The sequence below is a fragment of the Limanda limanda genome, chromosome 15, assembly GCF_963576545.1.
Source record: "Limanda limanda chromosome 15, fLimLim1.1, whole genome shotgun sequence".
Lineage (NCBI taxonomy): Eukaryota > Metazoa > Chordata > Actinopteri > Pleuronectiformes > Pleuronectidae > Limanda > Limanda limanda.
Window position 1 is genome coordinate 314007 of NC_083650.1, and position 11487 is coordinate 325493.

The 11487-nt window shown below is 41.3% G+C and overlaps 1 protein-coding gene across 1 annotated transcript; it reads left to right on the plus strand.

Moving 5' to 3' along the window:
• Positions 1 to 7670: 7670 nt before the first annotated feature.
• Positions 7671 to 11487, plus strand: fgf8a (fibroblast growth factor 8a). Its single transcript, XM_061087729.1, has 5 exons — positions 7671 to 7702; positions 7788 to 7824; positions 8465 to 8645; positions 10016 to 10122; positions 11203 to 11487. Exons 1-5 carry the CDS (start codon positions 7671 to 7673, stop codon positions 11485 to 11487), a joined length of 642 nt encoding a protein of 213 aa, XP_060943712.1.

Sequence of the window (11487 nt, forward strand, 5' to 3'; positions counted from 1 at the left end):
ATGTAAGAGCAGAGGCGGACTTGGTCATGTTAAAATAATATGTTAATGTAAGACAGGAGTAACAAAGTTTATCCAGAGACGGTACAAAGAATTGTTAAAACTCCTGTTAAACAGGCAACAGAGCCCGCTCCCTCCAGTCAACTCCAGTATGTTTTGCACAGACATGCGGAGCGAATTAACTGAAGACGATCGTCAAATAAAAATAAATGTAAAGTTTTTTTCTGTGAGAGACAGGTATTCTGTGCCAACTGAGTACAGATTAGAAATCCTATAATTTGTTATTCGAGCACTGATGTAGTCATAAAGCATGTTCTCTTTGTTGCAATAATATATACATTTCTTTGTGTTTTTATTCCTACAGCTCTATACTGCTCTTATTTTTCCCTCACTCATGCCCTTTTCTCTGTTTTTTTGTTGTCTATCTGCTTCAGTTAATCATAGAGTTCCGCAGAATTGTTGCCAAAGACCTGCTGGAGTCCTTTCTGGGTGGACTCGATGAGTTGGTGCCCAGTCTTCTACAACTGTACAAAGCAGCTGCTGCATCGGGCAGGAGGTTGGCCCTGAGCAGCATTCTGAATTGTCTTCAAAAAGAGGTATGTACTGTGTAGATAAATATTTCCTATCAAAGAGTACTAAGATACTAAGAGATTAGGATTCTATCTTGTGTATTGCATTCACCTACTATTACCTGTTTTTTTTTAGGACACAAACCAAAACCAAAGAACAGCTGCCCTACTTGGTCTCCCGCACTACCTTTCAGATGATTCCTCCAACATCATCAGGATGTGTGATGTAAGACACTATATTCACACATTTTATAGTACACTCTTTAGATTTAGATGTTTTAAATGTGGCTAAGGCAACATTTGTCTTGTTCATAAGAGGTTTTACCATACCCAAAGCAAGCATAATTTTCCTCACAATGTTCTTTCATTTCAAATCCAATGTATATAACATTTAATTCTTAAAACACAAACTATAACACTGTCAGGCGGTATAACATTGTTGAAAATACATTATTGGATCCTACCGGTATTACGGTATCAGCCAGGACATTTTATTACATTATTGGTCAAGTTCTGACATTATTGGGTTTTATTACATTTGCAGGAGTTATTTTATTTATCATTGGTTGATATCACAGCCTTTCAGTCCCATTATTTTCTCACTCACTCACTAGACAGTTATAGACTTTATTTATTAGAATGGCCATGATATTTTAAACTTGGACATGTAAGTTAAGATGTGTATGTCTTTAGGCTCATGGCGAAACCCTCGATGTGATAATGGCAGGAATGGAAGTTGGACTACTGATTGGGCATGAAGGTCCTCTACAGGATGCATTTCCTTTGGATGTGGCTGTGGTAGCAGAGGAGAAGATCGTCCTACATGACATCAGAGATGTGCCCACTGCCTTTGCTATGCTACTTGGAGCCATCTACTGCCTTAATCTTGAGTACCCGCGAAATATGAGGTACACGTTTGAGTTCCTTCAGAAGGTCATCATGAGCATTAAACCAGATCAATGCTCAGCAAGAGTCCATGGACTTAGAAATAAACTGCTTAGATATCGCCTGTGAACAAAAAGATGTGAAGTGTGTTCAATTAACACATGTTCAGTGTTCAGCATTTTTTCTTCATATTGAGGTTTTAATGAACCTGTTGTCTCAGATTGTGTCATTGTATAACATGTCTCATATTTGCCTTATTGTACTCTCTCTCTCCGTCTCTCTCTCTCTCTCTGTCTGGCTGTCTGTCTCTCTGTGTCTCTGTCTCTCTCTCTGTCTCTCTCTCTGCCCCCCCCCCCTACACACACACACACACACACACACACACTTGTCTAAGTTTGAAACTGGTTAACAGCTAGTTGGTAGTGTTCAGCATTTTTCACCATATTGAGGTTTTAATGAACCTGTTATCTCAGATTGTGTCATTGTCTGACTTTGACACTGGTTAACTGCTAGTTGGATGGCATGTTATCTGTTTGAGAACCCAATGTATGAGAACCCAATGTATGAGCTTATATATATAATAAATGTTGTATTTTTGGACAAATGGAATAATTCTGTGTGTTCTATCATGTACCATAAAAGTTAACAAACAAATTTAAAATTTAAATCCTCTTAACTTGAAATGGGAAGTTGTATAAACATAGTAAGTTATTTTAACTCAAAACTGTAAGTTACAATAATGCAGAAATATGTGTTTGTTCAACTAGCTAAGGAAAGTTCTTTTAACTCAAAGTATTAAGTTGAGACAGCAAGTGATAAAACGTTAAATCAACTTTGACAATTTATAAAACAAAGTTCAGTCAACTACAACAATGTTGTACAATCAACTTTTTAAACTTTAATTTCTGGGTTGAAACAACGATAAACCTCAAGTTGAGTTAACACGTGTTTTTAAGGCAGCAGGTGAACTTTCATTTGCAAGTTTAACTGACTTGAAATGTTTTGCAGTGTACCTGGGCCCAGAGCCAGCGATTTAGAATCATACTTTATAACTGCTGGCTAAAGATAAACATATGGTAAACTTGTTATTTACGTAGACAGTAATGACATCTAAATATGTTAGTCAGAGGTCACAAGAGTTAATGTTGAGTTGGTATGTACAAATGCAAAGACAGTGTAGCACTCTGTAGTTTACTGCATGTCATTCTTTGACCACTAGTTGTTGAGGTGTTGTCCAGATAACAATGAGAGCTTCTCAGATAATTGGCAAATTTGGGGAAAACCTGAGCTGCTCTCAGATGTTCAGTCCGAAATCATTGCTCTTGCTTGTGAAACAAAATACACCTGAAAACACATATAACACGGGCATTCACATACAGTGGTCATGCATTTGTCAGTGTAAACAGGAGGCAGATTATTTATTTCCAGTTAATTGCTTGAATGAGGAACAGAATTGGTGAAAAGTAAGAGCAGGGATTAATTTTTTGATTGTTCAGAAAAAAAATATATTTTAAGTGTTAGCAACCCTCGTTATTGAATTAAATGCTATTTTATATGTATAATGCCAAATCATAATATACATTATCTCAAGGCACTTTACATAGAAGACAACTTGAGCAAACTGAACTGAATGAGCAAGCACTTTGGCAATTGTGGAGATAACTCAATAGCTGGAAGAAACCTTAAGCAGAACCAAACTCAATGTGGGCAGCCATCAGCCTTGACCGGTTGGGGTGAGCAAAGAAAAATGGAGAGGAGAGGGGAGAGAAGAGAGAGATAGGGAGGAGGGGGAGTAGAGGGGGAGAGAAGGGGCAGAGAGATCAGGGACAGCAGCAGGTTTCAGCTCTGCCTAGCTGTTATAATAAAACAATAAGAGTGATAATTATGGATGTAAGGATGTAATTAATGATAGGAGCAACAATTCATATAATAATAATCATAATAATCATAATTGCTGTTGTATGAATCTTGCAGCTGTGGAGTCAGAGAGAGAGAGAGAGAGAGAGAGAGAGAGAGAGAGAGAGAGAGAGAAGGGGAAAAACACAAAGTTAGTGACATGTAGTAAAATAAATGTGGGGGGGCAGAGAGACAGAAAGAAGAGGAGAAGTGATGGGGAATTCCCCCAGCAGTCTAGACCCTTAGCAGCATAACTAAGGGATGGTTAAGGACTCAAAAAGAAATGCTGTGACTGAGGTGGTGGAGCAGTTTTCCTCCAACCAGAAGGTCAGCAGCCCGAAATCCCAGCCTATGATAAGTGTCCTTGGGCAAGAGCCTGGGCCCCCAGCCTGAGCCTGTGGCCAGGTAACAAAGACATATTAACCTGATTTAATATAGAACTGTCAATTAGAGGAAAAACTATCTTAAAAAGTCTAATAGACAAGTTGTTTGTTAAGAGGACAAAACTAGTCAATCAATCAATCAATCAATATTGATATCAATATATCAACTAATGAACTTAGTTCAGGAAGATCAATTGAAGAAGTGGTCCAAATATAAATCTGGTGCTATAGGTGGTTCTATGGCTTCTGTAATAGACAATGTATCTGTGCTATTCATGGGGAGGAGGTGGTAAATGTTTTCCCCTGATGGTTATAGTCTTCTTAATGAAGAAGCTCTTGCTTCTCAGAGTTAGAGGAATGGTTGGGCCGGTGTCAGCCTGGCTTCAGTGCTGAAGGTGGTTAGGGTTTTTCCTGCCATTTTTGGGCCAAAGCATCAGAAGTGTGCAGAAGTTCACCTCAGCTTAAAGAGATGATGGAAAAGAGAGGGAGCCGATAGAGACAGACGGAGGAGGGAAAAAGGAATATCATATTTTTCAAGCAATATGAAGTTTCAGTGTGAGCAAATTTCATTGTGACTATGAAACAGTTCCACTCAAACTTGCCCTCTGGGGGAAAATAAAGTTGTTATGAAAGTGAAACAGCTTCCAATGTGTCCTGTAGATTGTGGGAACCTATGGATTAGAAGAGAGTGACTCTGGAACTAGCTGTAATTCTAAATGTTCTCAAATAAAATGCAAGCACGAATGACCCATTTATCTCCGTTGAATTGATTTGGAGACAGAAATTTTCACGCATGTTCTAATGTGGATCTTTAAATGTGCTTTTCCACTTTATAAGCAGTTTAATTTCATTGCACAGTGTGAACAAATTTTCATAATGTAACAAGTTTGTTTGAGTGATCAGCCATTACACTCAGGATTTTGTCTGCTTTTATATCACTTGCATTAACATTATGTGTTACTGCAGTGCAGACTTTTCAGATTAGTCTCTATTAAAGGCCGGCGCATGGTTCTGCAACTGCGACTGGGGCTTTTCACGCTGTTGTGTCGATGGACTCATTTTAATTTATGGTTCTCCAAGTGTTGTGCATGTTGCAAAGCAATTCACCGCCAGAACACTAGTTGGAGTAATGTTTTTTGTCGAAGACAACCTTAGAGACGCCCTCTTTGTGTGTGGCAGTCGTCGTCGACTGTTTATTTACATCGCCACTGCCGCTCCTCATTGCCTTTTTTCTGGCAGACAAATTTGTCCCTGATCTTCCTCCACAGCTTCGTACACTCGTCGACCTGCAAACCGACGTTAGCCAAGATCCCCTTCCAGGAATTGCAGGCCATCTGTGCGTCTTTGTAATCCGTCAATGAGGGGTTATACTTTTGGATATCTTCTGCCAAATGCTCTTCTATTTGGTCCATATGCGTTCTTCTAAATCTTCCGAGGTTTCTGCCCGTATTATGGGGCATGAAACCGGAAATGTGACTCCGGAAAGGATGTAGTTAGCAGACCAATCACAGCCATGCGGGCTGCGTGAGGCTGCGTGAGGCTTTGTCGTATAGTCACAAACTTGGGCGACGCACGCAAGAAGGGGTACGCAAGGGGCTCTTGCGCTTGCGTGTCTCTGAAAACGCAGAACCATGCGCTGGCCTTTAGCATTGTATGTACAACCATCCTGTAACACTGTGTACAGTAATAACAGAGGGCGAATGCTTAATACTCATAGTTTAAAGGTATTACACTTTCTAAAAGCGTCAGTGTTTTTCCACATGTTTACTGCCTAAATAGAATATACTTTAATTTTTTGAGTATAAAACATTTTTTATTGCCCACATTGGCAGAGCAGTGGTCATGAGTGGAGAACCTCAGAAGAGGGAGGGAGAGTAGGAGAAGAGGGGGAGGGGTGTTTGCCCCCTGCAGAGCTGCTGATGGATGCAGGGCTCCTGGGGTTAAGGGGAGGGCAGGGGCTGAGCTTGAGTCCAGAGTGGCAGCTACCTGCCGGCGATGTCTCTCTCTCTCTCTCTCTCTCTCTCTCTCTCTCTCTCTCTCTCTCACATACTAAGAGATGTTAATGTAAGGGATAGGAAACAAACTATCTGACAACTTGAATTCTGACATCAGAACTCAAAGCTTTTCTCTTTCTTTAATATAGCCATATTACAGCATGAAGGAAACTGGGTGCAATTGGCTGAAACTACATTGAGGGATCCCCCTGGAGCGCCCACTGGTGGATTAATACTCTCTGAAAGGCAGGCACTAATATCATCTTTGCTGGTCCTATAAAAATGTACCACACCTAGAACAGGGTTTATTTACCACAATCTTACCCTTAAAAATTGACCAACCATTGTTTCGCTGGCCTAGTCCTCCCAGGTCATTGAGCGTAAAACTGTTTTCAGACATGACAAGCTGGTTAAATCGGGAGAATTGGCTACCATGGAGAATCAGAGTTTGGCTTTCACACATGCATAACACAGCGGGAGGTTCTCCGCAAAGACACATTCACAACAGCAACAAATCCTCTGCATTATTCAGGCGAGAGGTGGAGCAACCGGGTGCAGCAAGCAGAGACAGTATCAGCTCCGCTGCTGAGACCACATGATTTTCTTGACAATACACAGACACCAGTGTCAGCTCTTGTAATCACTAACTCTCTTGACATCTTCGTCTGTGTCTTAGTCAGTTCTGAGTGTCTGTATCCTTCCTGTAGTCGATACTGAGCAGTCTTATTAATAGTCAAATCAATCAATAAAGTCTAAATGATAATGATAGTGTTTCTACTTTCTAGTTAGTGATAGCTATTCTGCCCAAGAAGGGTGCAGTTAGCAGATAAAAGCCAATCGCTTTATTAAATGTAGGGAGGGGATGTTTAAATAAGCTTAATCTTAATCCTTTTAATATGTCTCACACTTTGTTCTGTCAATACACAAAGCAAGCAGCTTCAAGTCAAACCTACTTGAAAGCTCAAAACCGGAGAAGCACAATATGAATGAGCATGCGAGAGAGAGAGAGGAAGCGGGCCTACAAGATAATCAACTAGCCATCCAGCACTCAGAGACGATGTATGCGCATCATCATGATCATAATCAGCGCTTTTAACAGAGTTGTGGTGGTAGCGCGCAGGGCATGCAGGCGAGGCTCCTCCTTGCCTATATCCCTTCCAAGTATGGATCGCTCCTCAGGTAAGAAAACGCTTTGAATCAGGGGAGCGGGGGGGAGAGGGACTGGGGTGTCCGCTTTTGTTCTTCAGAAAAGGGGGCTTGTTCTTAGCCTATCACCCTGCCATTTTAAGCAGGGGTGTTTGAGCGTCGAACAAGAGGCTTGACACGAGAGTGATGGGAGCAGACAGAGAAGCGAAGGAGATTACTGCCACAGCCGAGTGGAGCATCAGCATCGAGCCACTGCATGATCACTGAGGAGCCGATCCGCCTCATAAGCGGGATCTCTCTCTCTCTCTCTCTCTCTCTCTCTCTCTCTCTCTCTCTCTCTCTCTCTCTCTCTCTCTCTCTCTCTCTCCCTCTCTCTCTATCTCTCTCTCTTACACACCGACGCACACACCTGAAGACTGCAGAGGACCTCAGGACATTAGGGGAATAATCTGACTGCCCGGACAACTTGTTTGTAAAGATAAACAGCGCTTTTCTTCAGCCCAGCTTGTGTCAGTGCACTTAAATATTGTGCAGCGCTGGCATAAGCGGTCTTTGTTTTAATGCTAAACTAGCATTAATAACTATTAAACTATTTTAGTCGGAGTAAGGGCTTGCCCGTGATGGACATAGATTTGATGCAGAATGTGTCATCTGCGCGCGCATGAGTATCTCTGTCAGCAACTCTGACTTTTTCTGGACTTTGCTGAAGCCTTTGGACTCAATTCAGCTGGATTTAGCAGCTGCGACAGGGTCCAGGTCCTAATTTACTGGAAGAGTTTGTTTTTTTACCTCAATCCAGCATGCGACCCATCCCATCCAGATTTAGCTATCTGTGAGTACTTTCATTCTTTACGTGCACGCTGTTAACTCTTCTCCCCTACAAGTAACTTAATGCGTGTTATTCTTCTTCTTTGCAGGTTATTACAGGTATTTGTATTTTGCTACAATGCTCAGGTATGTCACTTCGTTAATTTCTTTTCAAATAATGATTTAAGATTTTTCCTTTTTTATTTTAGCCGATGGAATAATTAATACAATCTCAAAAATACAAGCCAGTCACAACGCGAGACTCACAGAGCAATACCAGCGCAGTGAGGAAAACTGAAGGGGGTCATCATAATATTGCCTTGCGTGATCCAACCATATCGGATGGCTCCCACGATGCACCGGGCTGCGGGATCGCGCTGCCTGCTGGCAGGGTGCTGTTGACCAAACCGCCCCTGGCACAGGACGCGCGGGCACAGACGGGGCATCGGGGCAGGAAGAAGCGCGTGTCTAATAATAAACAGATGACCAATGTTTACGGCAGCAGCAGTAACTCCACCACAAAAAATTATAACTTAGTTTTGACGTGAAAGGAGATGTGTTAGTTCACATAAGGAAGAATGGGAAATCAAGCTCCCCTCTAAAGTAGTTGTATACCTAATTTCCTACATTAACCTGAAGACACATAAGTGGCTTCTCTCATCGTGTTTGAGTCCTGACTGCTTCTCTCGTTTTTAAGAAGTGTCGTGTCAGTAAAACAAACTAAAAAACAATAAAGATAAAGAAGAATGTACACATGCTGATTGTGATGGCATCCAATTTTTGACAGGTAACCAACCAGTCCCCGCCTAATTTCACGCAGCATGTAAGCGAGCAGAGTAAAGGGACGGACCGCGTGAGCCGCAGGTTGATCCGTACCTACCAGCTATACAGCCGGACCAGCGGCAAGCACGTCCAGGTCTTGCCCAACAAGAAGATCAACGCCATGGCCGAGGATGGAGACGTGCACGGTAAGGGTTGCCCTGCAGTTCAATAACGAAACAAACGCCTTATCTAGAAATAATTACGGGGGGAAAATGCAAACGAAGTCCGTTCAGCGTACGACAGTTAGATTCCTTTTTAATTCGTGTCGGTACCCCTGGTTTTCATATAATTTCACCTGTTTTTGTCACGTTTGTGTCAGTGATCAGCGTCATCGTCAATCAAGATTTATTTTATTTTATTTAATTTTACACCACATACAATCTATCCATGTCACATTCTGTATTATTGGTGTACAATGTATAGAATTAATTCACCTTTTCAAAAAATGTCTTAACATTTGTTTCATATTGAAAACTTAAAACTTTTAATTAAATAGTGAAGTATAGTAGGGCCAAAATCACAGCCTTAAGTATTTAAAAAGCAAACTATCTGAGATATGAGAACTGTAACACATTTTACATTAAAAATGTTTTATTTCTATCATCAAAACTTGTAAATCAGCATGTACAATGACATAAGGAATTTCTAATGCAATCCAGCACATTTGCAGAATTTGTTGAATGAAGTCCTTTTCATTAATCTATTCAAAGACTTGCTGATCTTTGCCCTTTCAAAATGCAGAAATTTGTGCACAAAATTGTCATTGATACCTTTAGCGCAGTGGATGATGGATGAAGAGTGTTATTCTCTCCACATTTGTGGTTCAACTTTATTTTGTTGAAGGGACGGAAACTCAGATATCAGAAAAAACATTTGGTAGCTGGTGCTGCAGTCAATGCCATTGAACATGTTGGTGAGAGGACCTGTGTCAAATAATTTTTTTTAATTGAATTTCATCTCCTATTGGCTTCTAATATGTTGAATTAATACCTATGAGGATCTCAAATCCCTGCAGTGAAACCTACAGTATGAATGATCTTCAATATACAGCATCCGTCATTCTCCAACTGTTAAAAATAATCAGATCTGTCCTTTGTCTTGTTTTTTGTCTTTATCTTTTTGATAGCAACATGAAAAGGCTCCATAAATTTGTGCACTCTGAGTGGTCTGTATCTCCTGTGTCTTATAGTGCTTCTTGGGATACAGAGATACATGAGACATATGTGTGAGGTCAATGCAGATTTATGTGAAAAGGCATTCTCAGTGGTCCTGCCATGATAGTCTCTTTAGCTTTAAAGAATCAAGAGACTCAAGGTTTTCCAATTTTCATCAACCATATATCCTGTGGAATAATTTGTATTATGTGTTTTTGAGCTGCATACATGGAAACATATTTTCATTAGTGTGTTATATTATTCATACATGTTCTAATGTCAAATCTAAAATCACTAGAAGCATTTACTAAAACATTCAGATCTTAGCTGTAGTGGCTAACAAAGCTATTTTGTTTCCTTAGCTAAACTCATTGTGGAAACGGACACATTTGGGAGCCGAGTACGCATTAAGGGGGCTGAGACAGGCCTCTACATCTGCATGAACAAGAGGGGGAAGCTCATCGGCAAGGTGAGGAGAAAATTTGGCTCCAACTGAGGAAAAAGCTGAAGCCAGCTCAGTGTAGTTGAGAATACATTTGTGAAAAGTGAAAAATAGAGAAGTAATTTAGAACGATTTGCAGCCAAGTCTGGGAGGTTTGTGTTGAAGGCAGACCAGATTGAAGCAGCTTGCATCTTATTTGGTCATTAACGAACCAAGACCAACAATTGTCCTACTAACATAAATGCCTATGTGTAGCCAAATCCTGATGTTATGTGAGTGTGTAGGTGTGTGTTCCAGGCCAAGGCTGTCTCAGTCCCCCATTGATGGCTGCAAGCCCTCGAAACACACGCACACCCACACGCACACACACACTAAACACACACACACACACACACACACAAAGCACCCTGCCTCTTACACCATCTGCCCTGAGCTACTGGCCCAGTCACAGCCTGTCCCAGTGTGTGTGCAGATTTTTAAGGGAGGAAGAACGAGCAGTGTGTGTCTTTTGGATGTGTGCATGTCTTGTGTTTAAAATGACTATTTATAACACCATTTTATCCGACTGATGGGAGATGGGTGCAGTGGACCAACACTGAGTGTTATTCCAATTTCAGCTTACCGTTGAAAATTAAAACGTTTTTTTTGCTGATGATACGGCATACACACGTTTTCATTTACCATCTCAACCTTATCTAATGGGGTCTCACCAGAACACAGTGTGGCGAGATGTATTTAATGATTGTTGATTGATCCAATTGGTTCAATTTAAGCATAAATGCAACAGAAAATCCAACTAGGAGTGAAAGTCATCTTTGCAGGGTGGATTCAGGCTTTGCTGCTTGAGGATCTGACGCACGGCTGCTTGATGTTTGCTGAAGAGGGAGACAATTCCTTACTGTCACCCCCCACACCCTCTGATCTGGAATGACTGTAGTATACGCTGCATATAAGTGGACACGGCCATGTGAATTTGTGTGTGTGGGTGTGCAGGGGACATACTGCACTAGGGGAGCCTCTATACATCTGATATTTCCCATCTGTAAATCTTTATCGTCTAATCTAAACATTAACGCTAACTGTTTTGCTGTGTGTATGTTTCTGTAGAAAAATGGCCATGGCCGTGACTGTATCTTCACTGAGATTGTTCTGGAGAATAACTACACAGCGCTCAGAAACGGCAACTATGAGGGATGGTATATGGCCTTCACCCGCCGCGGGCGGCCACGGAAGGGCTCACGTACGCGCCAGCACCAGCGTGAAGTACATTTCATGAAAAGGTTGCCAAAGGGGCAGCAGCCTGCTCACCCAAGCTACCAACGGCCTTTTGACTTCATCCACTACTCATTCAGTCAAAGGACTAAACGTACACGATACTCATTAGAGGAGTAA